The following is a 15,763-nucleotide window of genomic DNA, read 5'->3' as shown; positions in this document are numbered from 1 at the left end:
ATGCGCAGCCATTACCCCCATCTATTCTCTTCCTCAGGTATGTTCTCTATGCTCGTTCGAGGACGAACGAATGTTTAAGTGTAGGAGGATGTAACGACCCGGCCGGTCGTTTTTGGAATTTACGCCCCGATTCCCCATTTACCGCTTCCCCTAAGTTCATTTCTGCTATTTTGGTATGCCGGGACGTTCGGTGTTAAGTTTTGGAGAGTTTTGGGACACTTAGTCCCTAAATGAGAGCTTAAGTGTTCAAAAATGGTCCGTAATCAGAACAGTGTGAGGACGACCTCGGAATGGGAATCCGATGGTTTCATTAGCTCTGTTAGGTGATTTCGGGGTTGGGAGCGTGTTCGGAATGTATTTTGGAGGCTCGTAGCTCATTTAGGCTTGAAATGCCGAAGTTTGAATTTTTGAAGTTCCGGTCCGATAGTGAGTTTTTGATCCGAGGGTCGGATTGGAATTCCGGAAGTTGCAGTAGCTCCGTCATGTCATTTGGGATGTGTGTGCAAAATTTCAGGTCATTCGGACGTGTTTTGGTTAGGTTTTTGATCGAAAGCGTATTTGGAGGAAACTTGTAGTTCTTAGGCTTGAATCTTTGATTTAATCAGGTTTCCGGTGTTGTTTTAGGTGTTTTAAGGATTGGTGCAAGTTTGAATAAGGTATTAGGTGGTATTGGTGCTTTTAGTTGAGGTCCCGGGGGCCTCGGGATGATTTCGGGTGGTTAACGGAAGAATTTTTGAAGTGTTGCAGCAGCTGGTTTTTTTCTCTCTTCTGGTATTTTCGCTTCTGCGGCTTGGGAACCGCAGAAGCGGAGCCGCATAAGCGGCCATCCCATAGCAAGAGCGGAATCTGGGCTCCCTTCAGTTTCCGTAGGTGCGGAAGTTTGACCGCAGAAGCGGTTACGCACCTGCGAGGTATAAGTCGCAGATGCGGCCCTGGGTCATTGGTGAGAAACCGCAGAAGTGGTAAGTATTTCGCAGAAGCGGCTACCGCAGGTGCGGTTTAACACCGCAGAAGCGGAACCCCTGGATTTTAGTTAATAGCCGCAGAAGCGGCATTTGTTTCGCATAAGCGGGACCGCAGATGCGGTCCCTTATCCGCAGAAGCGGAAATCCCTGGGCAGAAATAGAAATTTCGAGGGTTTGAGTTCATAAGTTACAAAAATCAATTGAGAACTCGGGTAAGGGCGATTTTGAGTGGGTTTTGAAGAGAAGACTATTGGATAACGTTTCCTTAATCCCTTCTAGTTATATTTCATCATTATATAGTTAAATGTATCATTGGAATTCGAAATTTAGGATCAAAATTGGATAATTTGGGGTAAAACTTCATTGGCTAAATTATGGAGTTTTGAGTGAGCATTTGACCTCCGATTTGGGAGATTTTTATATGGTTAGACTCGTGAGAGTACGTGGGTTCTGAAAATGTGAAAATTATTTGATTTCGGGGCGTTGGCCTGGAGGGCATTTTGGTCATTTCACCTAATTTTACGCCGTAGCTTTGAATTTATTAGCAAAACCAGGTGTTTGCGATGTTATTTATAATGTGTAATTGAATTGAATAGATTTGAGCCATTTGGAGTCGGATACTCGTGGCAAGAGCGTGATTTCTAGTTGATATTGAGCTGGTTCGAGGTAAGTGGCTTGTCTAACTTTGTGTGGGGGACCTTTTTCCCTTAGGATATGATCTTGAATATTTGAATGCCCCGTACGTGAGGTGACGAGCACGTACTTGAGCTAATTGTTGTAAATCCGTTTCTACTTGAAGTATTTNATGATTTCGGGTGGTTGACGGAAAATTTTGAAGTTGAATGAATTGCTGAAGGTTCTGTCATCTGGTATTTCCGCTTCTGCGGCTTGGGAAGCGTAGAAGCGGCTAGACCACCACAGGAGCGAAATTCGAGTGCTTCTACAGTTTCCGCAGGTGCAGAAGTTTAACCGCAGAAGCGGTTACGCACCTGCGAGATGGTAGTCGCAGATGCGGTCCTTGGAATTGTGTTTGAAACCGCAGAAACGGTAATGAATCCGCATAAGCGGCAACCGCAGGTGCGGTGAAGGGCCGCAGAAGCGGAAATCTTGACTTTAATGAAGAACCGCTGAAGCGGCTCGTGGTCCGCAGAAGCGGGATCGCAGAAGCGGTCCCTTGTCCGCAGAAGCGGAAACCCCTGGACAGAAATAGAGATGTCGAGGGTTTGAGTTCATAAGTTGCAAAAATTAATTGAGAGCTCGGTTTAGGGCGATTCTGAGTGGGATTTGAAGTGAAGATCACTGGGTAACGTTTCTTTGGTCCCTTCTTGTTATATTTCATCATTTTATAGTTAAATACACCATTGGAATTCGAATTTAGGATAAAAAATTGGAAGAAACATCATAGACCTAATTATTGAGTTTTGAGTGGGCAATTGACCTCCGATTTGGGAGATTTTTATATGGTTAGACTCGTGAGAGTACGAGGGTTCTGAAAATGTGAAAATTATTCGATTCCGGGCCGTTGGACTGGAGGGCATTTTGGTCATTTCACCTAATTTTACGTCGTAGCTTTGAATTTATTAGCAAAACCAGGTGTTTGCGATGTTATTTACGATGTGTAATTGAATTGAATAGATTTGAGCCATTTGGAGTCGGATACTCGTGGCAAGAGCGTGGTTTCTAGTTGATATTGAGCCGGTTCGAGGTAAGTGGCTTGTCTAACTTTGTGTGGGGGACCTTTTTCCCTTAGGATATGATCTTGAATATTTGAATGCCCCGTACGTGAGGTGACGAGCGCGTACTTGAGCTAATTTTTGTAAATCCGTTTCTACTTGAAGTATTTTAATTGAGCTTTCTTGTTTACTTGTTCATTTTAACTGTAAGTTTGTACCTGTGCTAGCTTAGAGACTCATGTTTAGCTGGCTTACTTGCTTATTTGCTTTAGCTGTGCTATTTGTACTCTGTGAAGCATGTTAGGCTATAATTTACTACTTCGTGTCCTGATTTTTAGCATTGTTCCGAGATTAGGAATCGTTGATGTTGTGTGTTTAATTTGGGACTACGGGACGGCTTCCCGGGAGATCCCTCTGTACTTGAGATATTCTGGACTGGGGGTGCGGGATACCAAGAGATCCCTGGCACATGTGTTTCTATATATAAACTAGGATACCAAGAGATCCCCGACTTACTTATTGAGGATACCAAGAGATCCTCGGGATACTAAGAGATCCCCGACTTACTTATTGAGGATAATAAGAGATCCTCGGGATACCGAGAGACCCCCAGTGTTGATGATGAGGATACCAAGAGATCCTCGGGATACCAAGAGATTCCCCGGCTACTATTCCTTGTGAGGGCAGTTTTTCGTGTATTGTTACCTTTGCTTTCTATTACTGTTCTTCCTTATTTACCTGGTTTAGATTCTCGCTGTAGACTTTATTTCAACTATTTCTGTTATTTCATTATTTATTATGTTAACTCAGTAGGGCCCTGACCTTCCTCGTCACTACCCAACCGAGGTTAGGCTTGACACTTACTGAGTACCGCTGTGGTGTACTCATGCCCTTCCTGCGTATGTTTTTCATGTGCAGATCCAGGTACTTCCTCCAGACGTATCATACTCGTGGTGGAGAGTCCTAGCTGAGACTTGAGGTATATCTGCTACGTTCGCAGACCAGGAGTCTCTACTCTATTCCGGCTTTAGCAGATAGTTCCTTTTCTTTCCTTTCATGTTGTTTAGACGTTCTAGTGTAGAGCAGTTTACTACATTCTATTAGCCTGTGTTTCCCGTGAGTTTCCGGATTTTGGGATTTAGTTGTAGACTTCCGCTTATTTTGAGTTGTATAGGCTGAGTGGCCTTATATACAGTTGTTATTTCCGTATGTTTAGTTTTAATTTATTATTCTGTAAATGTTAATTTGTTATTCCGCACTGTTAGGCTTACCTAGTTGTAGGAACTAGGTGCCATCACGACATGTTCATGGAGGGTGAACTGGGGTCGTGACAAAAAATACTCCTCTCAGACCCTCTCCACGGACTGCATAAAAGGTACCGCGACCGCAGAGCTCCACTGTGGATCGCAAGAAATCGAGCGCGGCCGCGAAAACTTGACCTTGCTCACCGTGGACCGCACAATCCCTACGCGGTCACGAACGTTCCACCGCGAACCGCGAGACCTAGCTTCAGAGACCTGCAACTTCTCTGAACCTGCAACTTTTTCCTAAGGGTAAAAACATCCGAAACCTATCCGAAACTCACCCGAGCCCTCGGGGCTCCAAACCAAGCGTGCATACTAACTCAAAAACATCATATGGACTTACTCGTGCGATCAAATCGCCAAATTAACACCTTTAACAACGAATTTAACATCAAAATCAAAGAAAAATCTCATGAACTCTTAAGTTCCATATTTAACGACCAATGGTCCGATTCAAGTCATTCCAAGTCCGTTTCTTACCAAATTTTACGGGCTCAACTTAGTTACCATATAAGACCTGTGCCGGGCTCCGAAACCAAAATACGGGTCCGATACCATCAAATTCAATTACATTCAAATTTCCAGAAACTCTAAAATTTTCAGTTAAACAATTTTCTTCAATAATTCTTTTCTCGGGCTTGGGACCTCGGAATTCGATTCCAGGCATACGCTCAAGTCCCATATTTTCCTACGGACCCTCCGGGACCATCAAATCACGGGCCCTGGTCCGTTTACCTAAAATATTGAACAAAGTCAACCTAAATTCATTTTAAAAGAAAAATTCACCATTTTTCATAGATTTTCACATAGTAACTTTTCGAATACACGCCCGGACTGTGCACGTAAATCGATGTGAGATAAAAAAAGGGTTTTTAAGGCCTCCGAACACAGAATTTATTTCTAAAACAAGTAACAAATATAATCTTGAATGAATAAATTTGAACATTGCTCAGTTCTCAAACGGGCGTATAGGAGAGTGGACGTTGAATAAAGGAAAGATGCATCTTTCTGACGTGAACTATATATACAGGGGCGGCTCCATGAAATCAGAGACCTAAAGCCAAAAGTTAAGAAGAAGTGAGGAACTAACATTACTAAAGTAACAATAGTTGGACAAATAGACACAATTAATTTAGATTACCAAGAAAAAATTGTATGGTCTTAGCAAATTTTCTTTCATGTTTTAAGTTCTCTTTTATGTATTCTACAGTATAACATTGTCTGATATTTTATAATTTTGAGTTAAATTATTTAAATATTCATATCTGCTAATAAAATATTTGATAACTAGAACCAATGTAGTGTATTGAAACAAAATGTTAACGTTTTGCTAACTTAAAAAAAAAACTTTACTAATATAAATAAGTATAACTAATAAAAAAAATTTAGGGGGGCCTATGACTCTTGGGGGCCTAAAGCAGAAGCTTTAGTGGCCTTACCCTAGAGCCACCAATGTGTGTATATATATATATATATATATATATATATATTTTACATTTCTTGAGAAGAGTTGGACGATAGTTTGGTGAGTGGTCAAATAATATTGAGTAATCAATAGCTAGAAATGACAGGAATAACTTTCTGTATAGAATTAATGTGGATAAAAATGAGAAACACATTGAGATTGAACTGACTTAGCTTGATGTGAAACAAAATCACTAGAATAAATGATTCTAAAGAAATTCCTAGCTAGTGACAGAAAATAAGAAAAATATCTAATCGAAGAATTTGTAATTTTTTGCTGAGATAATAATGGTGCGTGCTCCTCCAATTGGCGCCAAGATGGTTATGCTCACACCAATAATAATTGCAAGCTGAAAACAAAGTCAAAGAAATAAAAGTAAGTATCATACAGTTAAATGGTGTAAGTTTCCTTTACACACGATAGTGTATTATATAGTGCACTCTTAAAATAATAATCGAAAAAATATATATTTTTTTATATATATATACAAACTTACCCAAGAAGTGGTCCAATGAAAGCTCCACCTTTTAGGTTTTTGGCTGACAAGCCACATTATGCATGGGAGCTGCCATATAATATAAATATACACAATTAAGGATACATATATATTGGTTAATACAAAATTCTAAAGAAAGATAGGATATATAGAGATTGTACAAAAAATGATGTGGATGAAAATGCCAATCCTCCAAAAAAGCCTAACAGCCCTCCGAAAAAGGGAAAGCACATTCCAACGAACATCGTCACGACTGTTTAACAATTGGCATACAAACAGGAATTAGTTCATTTTATTATGTTAGTATTAATTTCATACAAGTAGTCAAAGATTAATTTTATTTACCAACGTAAATACTTCGGGCAATAAGGCGAAGAGGTCGTCCAGGAGTGAAATGACGCTTTTTAACCAAGTAACACTCAATCATGTCAAAAACAGGCATTGCAAAAACCTGAGATTAAGAAAAAACAAATGGTAATATACATTTGATCCAATATTCTAGATATATAATAATATACTCCTTCTGTTTCAATTTAAATAACACACTTTCTTTATAGTCTATTCCAAAAAGAATAACACTTTTTTTTATTCCTCTTTGATCTCCTTTGTTGGAACTATTGCTCCTTTGGTGACTCGAGAATGACACATTTTTATATTAAGAAACAATTTAACTTTAAATTTATGTTACCCACTTTACCCTTCATGAGAAGCTATTATAGCCACACAAATATCATGGCCCCATAAAGCATTTGTCCCTTAAGCTTTTAGGACCACATGTTTCAAAAGTCATCTTTTTTTTCGAAATCTTTTTTACTTTTTTTTTTTTCGAAATCAGTGTTTGGCCATAAAATTTCCAATTTTCACTTTGAAGATAAATTTTGGAACTTTTCGAATATTTGAAAAACTCCAAAAAATTTCAAAATTTTCATTCAGATCACTCACAAAAATTCAAAAACAGCCCAAAATTATATTCATGTCCAAACACAACTCTAATTTTCAAATACCAAATTCACTTAACAAAATATTTCACTTTGTGACAGGTCAAACTACATCATCTCAATTGAAACGGAAAGAGTATAGAATTTCAGACCATTACCTGATAGCTTCCAAGAACATGCAAAAATACCATAAAATTTGCAAGAGCAATTAGCCAATGTGGGTGTTTTAGTGTAACAAGGACATCATCATCCACAAGATTGCCAAAAGCCCAGAATCCAGATGCAGCAACAGCTAAATAGCAAAATGCAACAATTGCATAAGCTACAGTAACACCTCGCCACATTGGCCCTTTAGATGGTTTTTCTGGGGTTGAAGGTATTGTTGCTTGAATTTCTAATGCAACACTATGTCCAGCAAATGCAAATGCAATTGTTCCTAAACTGTTGAAAATATCAAATGTTATTCCAGCTGTAGTATGAGATCGTCGACCATAATTAACTGGTTGTGGATGTTCAATTCCCTTGATAATTGATGCTACTGATGAAATTGTTGAGTAACTGCATGTATGTATAAACACAAAAATGAATGCAATATGTCATAAAAATAACATAAAAATGGACTTGTGTTTTGCATTTTGTGTTCTTGTTTGGATGGTTATTAAGTATAGTTTCATATACATTGTATTGTATCGTTTTAATGTATATAATATTTGGATAGATTGTATGTTTTCCATCATTTTCATGATACCGTGCACCACCAATATGAAAAATAAACTTGCAATATTTTAAAGAAAAAGTAATGTATGAGGTAGAATTATTATGTGAAAATATAGGATAAAGGATAAAATATGATTATTTTATAATATTATCGTTTCATAAAATGATACTTTTCATCATTACGTAATGACAGATTTAACGATACAATAGGTAACAACCATCCAAACAATACGATGTAATACAACAGGTAACAACCATCCAAATAATACAATACAATACAACAGGTAACCACCATCCAAATAATACGATATAATACAACAGGTAACAACCATCCAAACAATACGATATAGTACAACAGGTAATAACAGATAAAAAAATTGTGTTTTGCATTTTGTATTCATTTACGTACCTCAAAGACAATATAATACAATACAACAGGTAACAAGCATCCAAACAATACAATAGGTAACAACCATCCAAACAATACTACATAGTACAACAGGTAACAACAGATAAAAAAATTGTGTTTTGCATTTTGTATTCATTTACGTACCTCAAAGACAATACGATACAATACAACAAATTACAACCATCCAAACAATACGATATAATACAACAGGTAACAATCATTCAAACAATACGATACAATACAACAGATGACATAATATAAAAATATTTTGCATTTTGTATTGATTTACGTACCTCAAAGACATAACAGCTGCTGTAAAAGAGACCACTTTCAAAGAATTAAAATTAGGAGCTTGAGATAGTACCAACTGAAGAGCTCCAAAAAACAAAATAAAGCAAGTTAGATTAATCCCTTTAGACCAATGGAACATTGTATGCATACTTTCTTTTAGAGATTTTCCCCCTGTAACCATGTATACTATGTCACTGGCAACTTGAACAATCATCTGTTGAGGCATCACTATCCAATAACCTCTCTTTAGGCCAAATACATGTTTTCCTAACTCAGGATATCTGTCAAATCTTTTCCCTGGAACATGTTCGTGCAAATTAACCAATTGCCAAAGTGAGTATAATGTCACAAACCATGAAATTATTATCATCCCCATTCCTGGAATCCTGCATATTAATTTAAAAATACCAAACAAAAAAGGGTCAAAATGCTTTTCGCAAATGAATAACCTACATGAGATGTACTCCTTCGGTTCACTTTTACTTGTCATGTTTTACTTTTCGAGAGTCAGTTCGACTAATCTTTGAAGTCAAATTGGATTAAATTTTCTTAATATTTTAATTAAATATTCAGAAACTATACGAAAAGTACTATAATTTGTAATTTGTCTCATATCAATATGGTGAAAAGAACATATTAAAACGTTAGTCAAAATTTAAGTAATTTGACTCTCGAAAATGTGAAACGACAAGTAAAAGTGAACGGAGGGAGGGAGTATTATAGGATTTACCAGCCGAGTTGTGACACAGCATATGGTAAGCCAAGAACACCAGCTCCTACAACAGCTGTTACATTATGGAATGTTGAATACCACCATTTGGCTTTTCGGGAAGCTGTTATAGGCAACCACCTATTCAGATCGTCATCGCTTGGTTCGTTTGTCGTTACATTATTGGAATTATTCCCACTCTCAACCTTGAATAAAAAAAAAAAGTTACATGAATAAGAATATGATTAAAAAAACTACTAGGTACAAATTTTTAGATAGAACATACCATTGAAACATCTTTGTTATGCATCGTTGGTGTTTACCCGTTTTGTGTCAGAGTAAATAGTAGTTTAAAAACTGTTGTTAGCAATTACTCAATAGATAATAGATAAGTAAGTGAAGTGTTGAGTGTGGGAAAAGGTTTTTATGCTTTTTATTTTGGGGTATCTCTTACTTTCCTACTTTAGTGGAACTATGAATCGTAAACAGTTTGAGAAAATTAAGGATATCCAGATAAAGTTATCCACTTACTTACTATATAAACCATGTGATAAACGAATGACTTTCCTATTTTTGTGCATTTGACTATTTTACCAATTAACTAGAAACAAGACAAGTCAAATTTAATATTGCGGTGATAGAGGTGTTTTAAGAATTTTAATTGAACTATAGGCAATCTAACTAATTGTTCAATGCTTTTTTTGTTTTGTTTTTTTATTTCTTAAATTACAATAAGTTTAGCTACACGTTCATAACCTCAAATATGCGGAAATGATTATGTTTAATACGTATAAAATGACAATGACAACAATGAAGTATTATGCACAGCGACAAATTCAAAATTTTAAAGTCATAAGTGCTTTTACCCAAAAGTTTTTGCCCGCCACTTAATCAGGGGAGAAGGCACACTTGGGTTAGGGTGGTCAACTGACCACCCTTTGTCGAAAAATTACACTGCTTATATAAGTAAAATATTAGATTTTAGAGGTACACAATATGTATTGAACACCCTTTATCAGATTATTTTTTTACTTATTTGAAGTTTGAACACCCTTGAAAAAATTTCTGGCTTCGCCACTGCACTTAATGTAAGATATAACTATTTAAAACGTGATGATAAGAAAGGAGAAAATTATAATTATTGTTTTCTCTCTATATATAAAAGGTTCTACTCATAATCATTGTCAAATGACGTAAAAATTATAGAAAGGATCAAGGTAATATATAAAAAAAACATAATAAGCACGAAGGCTCTTAGCGAAATGTCATTCGTTTTTTTTACCCTTAGAAAATAAAATTCACATTGAAAAAAATTGTAAATTAAATTATTTTTTTAATATTTAAAAATCTGAAATTAACTAAAAATCTTTCTTAGTAAACCATTTCTGATTTGAATTAAGTAAGAAGTCCTAATATTGAGGACACTCAAATCAAACTATTATAAGAAGGAGAAGGAAAGTTTCTTTTTCAAGGAAACTCCACGATAACTTTTATGTTTCTTATCAATAAATTTTCTACAAGGTCAATTTTGCCTTTATATTTCATTTCACACCAAACTATTTGCTATTCTTAAGTTTTCAATCGATAAGTATTTATTGGAAAGCTTGGTTATTGAATTGTAGAAATAATTTCAGAATTACCCTTATTAATTGTAGAAATAATTTCAGAATCACCCTTATTTTTCGCTCTTCGCATTGACCTTCCCCATGGTATACGATATTACGCTTACCTCTCTTATTTTTTTTAATAATAATTTTTTTTTACCTATTTTCATTAATATAAATAAAATACAATTTGAAAAATATGCCTTTTTTGACAAGCTCTTATAATTAATTGATTTTATGAATAATTTCTTCAACAAATAGAAAAATATTACTACGAATAGTATTTATTATTAGCTTTAAAAATAATATTTATTGTCGGAAAAAGATAGTAATCATTTATTTGTGATAATACTTTAATGAACTTGGAAAGGAAACAGAGAGCTAAAAATTAAATCAATAGAAAGAACAGAAATACTTTTTGTTTAACTATTGGTTTCAAAGAAGTCAAAGAATACTTGCACCAAATAAAAAGTCAAAGAATACATAAAGAAAAACTTATTTATATTGCCTGGCAAAATTGTAAATATATCACGTTTTATCTTAATGATGCAATAGGGATTTATATTCCCTAGGTTGTTGGGTACAATTTGGCACGTGATATTTTGGAAAAGGGGTAGTTGATTAAAAGATGACTTCAGACATCATAGAATAGGCAAAAGAGTTATGCGGACAAGAAGATTCGCAATGTGGCATTTATGAAGGGTGAGAAGGACCCATGAAAGACGTGATGAGATTTGAGAAGAATGACAAGTTGAATTTGGGGTTTATTGGACCATTTGAGGTGTTGGAGATATATGGTAAGGTTGCTTATAGGCTTGATTTGCCTCCCATCCTATCGAGGGTACATCCGGTATTTGTTTCGACAAGCAGGTTCGGAAGTTTAGGTCAAAGGATATCGCTTCGGTGAAGGTTCTTTGGAAAGATAACCGAACCAGGAAGCTACTTGGGAGACCGAGTCAAATATGCGGAGAAGATATCAATATCTTTTTAGCAGTCTATATTCATTTTCAAACCCCTTCGAGGATGAATGTTTGTTAAAGAGGTGAAAAATATAACGACGCGATCGATTATTTTGAGTTCTAGAAACTATATTCCCCTATTTGATACTTTTCATAGGTTGCTTTGATAATTTTTGATTTGTGGGGATTGATGGTTTGATTCCCTAGAGATTCTGTAGTAATTTGGAATACTTAGTTCTTAAGTTGAGGCTTAAGTTGAATGAGTTGACCAAAGCCAACATTATGGGTAAAGGACCTTAGATTGGTGATTTGAAGTTTCTAATAGACTCATATAATGATTTTGGGCTTGTGCGTATGTTCGGTTCGGGCTTCGGGTGGCCGTAGTTGAATTGACACTTCTAGCCGGCCACTTTGAACTTCAGAAATTTGGCGGTCACAGACATCTTACGTCCAACATCTTTAGTCTTATAATTTTGTATGCGGCTAAAATCGGAAGGACCAATTTCACGATCGGCTAGGCCTTACGTAATTTCACCTCGAAGGGCCCGGAGAACAGCTCGGGGTTCGAAGTCTTCGAGAGTCCTCCATGCCCGGTGTCGGGGCGGAGCGAACCGGTGGTTATCATAAGTAAGCGGGAAATTCCCTAGGAGCAGTATTTTTCTGACAACGTCTGCACCGACAGTGACAGCCTGCACCAGGCTGATTGAGTGGTTGTACCAGCTACATTATGTAATAATTACGCATATGTCATAATGGGATTTTCTCCTCATATATAAAGGGGACCCTTGTCATTTTTGTAAGGGATCTGAGACACAAGATACAACACACTACATTCAATACAAGAACATTCTCTGCTCTCCAGCTTGAATACATTCCCTTGGTTTCATTATTTATATTTATTGCTTATATTCATTGTGTTCTATTAATTGTTCTTCATTTATTGCTCATTATTGGTCATAAAGAGCCGCAATCGCAACTCTCATAACTGTTAGTTCTCCATCGACCGCCCATAGCTGGGCATCCGACTCAACCTCGAGGCCCCGCATGCGCTGGCTCGAGGCCCCGATTTCCAACTATTCGTTTTGATTATCAAGCTATCTACAAGCTCTTATTTTATTTTCTAATCCTTCACTTAGCATCTATTGCCTAAACAACTAGCATAAAAATAGATCATATATTTTTAGAACCACAAAATCAAATCTAATTGTTATTACCATTTTCAAGGCAAACAGGTTGGCGCCCACCGTGGGGCTAAAAATAATAGTGATTATTTTCTTGCTGGTTCACTACGTAACGCAAGTTATCTTTCACACTTTTTCTTGCGCAAGATCTTTGATATCAGGTCAAAATGTCTAACTCACTAAACGCATACGAAAATGACGGCGGTCCCGAAGACCATAGAGAGTATGGTGCGGCTGCTCCAGGCAATGGTATGCCACCACAAAACCCTGAGGTTGCACCATAACCGATTCCCGTCGATATGGTCTCACACCTGTCGCACCCCCTTTTTCCCTCCCTTTTTGACGGGGAGAGGTCCGGGTTTCGACATTCATGGGGTGTAATGACTCATTTCCTTTTGGGAATTGGGTATTAGAAGAGTCGCCACCTAACGGATTACGGTGCATTAGGGCACCTACGGCGATTAACTCTTGGGTTGGTTTGCATTACCAGAGATTAAGGTAAGGGCTCGAAGTAACCTCGAGGGGAAGGTATTAGGCACCCCTCTTGGTCCACAACTGTGGGTTCCGGCCGAACTTATATTCACAAATTAGTCCATATAAACGGTTGAATCAAATAAGTTGCAAGTAAAGCACGTTGGGTAACTCAAGTAGTAAGATAAAGGTTTGAACAAAGGTTTAAATAAAGAAAGGACTTGGTAAGGAGGGTTCCTAGGTTGGTTATCTTATAGGATCACCCCCACGCAATATCCGGTAAACACTCCTCAATGTGGGGCTGCACGTGACATTAGCGCGTAGTCATCATATCCCATGTCTACCCTTCCCATCCCCTTATTGGTCATGTAAAGCGAGTGTTTGGTCAATGATTCCTATTGCGCGCTGCTACCCGTCCCTTCTTAATGGTCCTGGAGGGAGTTAGGACCTCTACCTATAGGTGGTTCTAGACGTACCCCTAAGGTTTAAAAGGCAAAAATTCTAAGGCGACAGTCAAAAGCATTTAGGGCTTTCACACATAATGGGAATAATTAAGAGGCTCAGAGTTTCCTCCTCAAACAAACACGTAAGCAGCACGACTCAAGCACAGTTAAGGTCTTTTATTAATCAATGTCCTAAAGCAGGATATCTAAATGAATATGCAGAAACAGACAAACCCTTTTTAGACTCAGAAGTTACACCCTAGTAGTTGCCTAGGGACTCTTTTTAAAAGCCTGTTAGGATCAGAAAACATCGAGCGATAGGGACAATTTCAGAGAATGCACTTTTGAAATCGCCCTAAAGGCCTGCCTATACGCAGAATACTGATGTCTATATTAATACGGAAACAAAACAGGTTTTGAAATAAACATCCTTTAATACCTATGGGCATGATATCTAATGAGATTGAGGCAATTTGAAAGAACTTGTTTCAGGAAATGCTTGATACTTAATAGAACCAATTCGGAAACGAACTAGGCGTGATCAAGTCGATTTATTAGACTAAATTAACAGACAGAATTGCGAGTAGAGCTCCCTATATGCATGATATCTAAGAGTAGCACTGATTTTAACGATTTGCAGGTATGGAAACATACATAAATACTTGTTATAACTGAATCAGGATTAGGTCCTATAGGCATGGCATCTATTATTAAACTGATTTTAAGACATGATTGTTTGGAACCTATAAGCATGGTTTCTAAACATGACAGAATGTAAAACCTTATAGACATGGTTTCTACTTGATGAGCAAACAAACTTAAAAGTGAAACCGTATGGACATGATTTATATTAGGCAAAGCAATCAGATTAAAGAGTAAAATCCTATGAGCATTTTGTCTATTCAGAGCAAACAGACTTTAAAAGTAAAGTCCTAGGAGCAGGATTTCTACCCGTATTACCCCATAAAGTATGCATCTTGTGATGACCCAAAAAGTCATCACTTGTTTTAGAAACAAATTCAGTGTCTCGAGGCCTAAAAACCTCCATTTTACCTCACCTCGATTTGCGTGCATTGTCCGGACCTATATTCGGAAAGCCTTCTATGTGAAAATATGAGAAATAGAAATTTCTAGAGTTAAAATTTGATTATGGTTGACCAAATTTTTAGAAAACGGACCCGGATCTGTGTTCCGACGATCCCGGGAGGTCCGCAGTAAAATATGGGACTTGGGCGTATGTCCGGAAATAAATTCCGAGGTCCCAAGCCTTAGAAATCAATTTTTGAAAGAAATTGTTTTGCTGAATTATCTATGAAATTAAGAAAAGAATTAATGTTTGAAACCATGGGTATCGGGCCCGTATTTTGGTTCCCGAGCCCGGTACAAACTTGTTATAGAATTTAAATGATATCTGTGAAATTTGGTGAAAAACGGAGTTTATTTGACGTGAGATGGACTTTCGGTTGAAGAGTTATGAACTTTAAGTGTTCTTGATGAAAATGTTGAGTTTTGAGGTTTAATTCATGGTTTTACATGTTAATTTGATGATGTGATCGCACGAGTAGGTCCATATGATGTTTTTGAGTCAGTATGCACATTTGGTTTGAAGTCCTGAGGGCTCAGGTGAGTTTCGGGTAGGTTCCGGAATGTCATAGGCTTAAAACATAGCTGTCGCAGGTTCGGAGAAGTGCAAATCTCTGAACCCGCCAGTGCGGTCCACATTGATTTTGTGCTGTCCGCGGTGGGGGCTTTACGGCCGCACTCGATTTTGTGCGGTCCGAACAGGTTCACTGGTCCAACTTAGAAAGCCTATATCTTTTGATCTACAAGAAATTTTGAGATGATTCAAAAACGAAAGTTGTAGCTCTTCGTGTCTAGTTTCCAGAAAGGTAAAGAAATCACAATTTGAACATCTGTAGAGAAAGTTATTGCTAAAATACTAAAAACATGTCACTGCAGTCAGCATTGTGAGCTCCGCGGCCGCACTCCTTTTTGTGCGGTCCGCACAGGGGGTCTGAGTGGGGTATATTTAAATGGGATTTTCAGTTATTGTTCATTTTTCAAAACCCCAAAAACATAAGAGACGATTTTTCAAACAACCTTTCTTCTCCAAAACATTAGTAAGTGATTTCTAACTC

At 37.2% G+C, this 15,763-nt stretch overlaps 1 protein-coding gene across 2 annotated transcripts; it reads right to left on the bottom strand.

Annotated features, from left to right (window-relative positions):
* Positions 5,508–9,363, bottom strand: LOC109241925 (lysine histidine transporter-like 5). 2 transcript variants are annotated; one of them, XM_019408755.1, is made up of 8 exons: positions 9,254–9,363; positions 8,989–9,173; positions 8,261–8,644; positions 7,000–7,399; positions 6,249–6,354; positions 6,065–6,156; positions 5,904–5,972; positions 5,508–5,756 (listed from the first exon to the last, which is right to left on the bottom strand). In XM_019408755.1, the coding sequence occupies exons 1-8, from the start codon at positions 9,275–9,277 to the stop codon at positions 5,658–5,660; spliced, it is 1,359 nt and encodes a 452-aa protein (XP_019264300.1). In that variant the 5' UTR covers positions 9,278–9,363; the 3' UTR covers positions 5,508–5,657. The 2 variants fall into 2 exon arrangements, with proteins under 2 accessions (XP_019264300.1, XP_019264306.1); XM_019408761.1 differs by having other exon boundaries at positions 7,000–7,282.

This window comes from Nicotiana attenuata, chromosome 1, assembly GCF_001879085.1.
Source record: "Nicotiana attenuata strain UT chromosome 1, NIATTr2, whole genome shotgun sequence".
NCBI lineage: Eukaryota > Viridiplantae > Streptophyta > Magnoliopsida > Solanales > Solanaceae > Nicotiana > Nicotiana attenuata.
The sequence above is the reverse complement of the archived record's forward strand: the minus strand, read 5'-3'. Positions and strand labels throughout refer to the sequence as shown.

What these genes read in the sequence shown, in the direction of transcription:
- LOC109241925 (XM_019408755.1), bottom strand. Translation starts at nt 9,277, where the DNA reads ATGCATAACAAAGATGTTTCAATG. An exon ending in ATAACAAAGATGTTTCAATG is followed by an intron (nt 9,174 to 9,253) that starts GTATGTTCTATC and finishes TTTTTATTCAAG; the next exon opens with GTTGAGAGTGGGAATAATTC. An exon ending in TGCCCGAAGTATTTACGTTG is followed by an intron (nt 6,157 to 6,248) that starts GTAAATAAAATT and finishes ATTGTTAAACAG; the next exon opens with TCGTGACGATGTTCGTTGGA.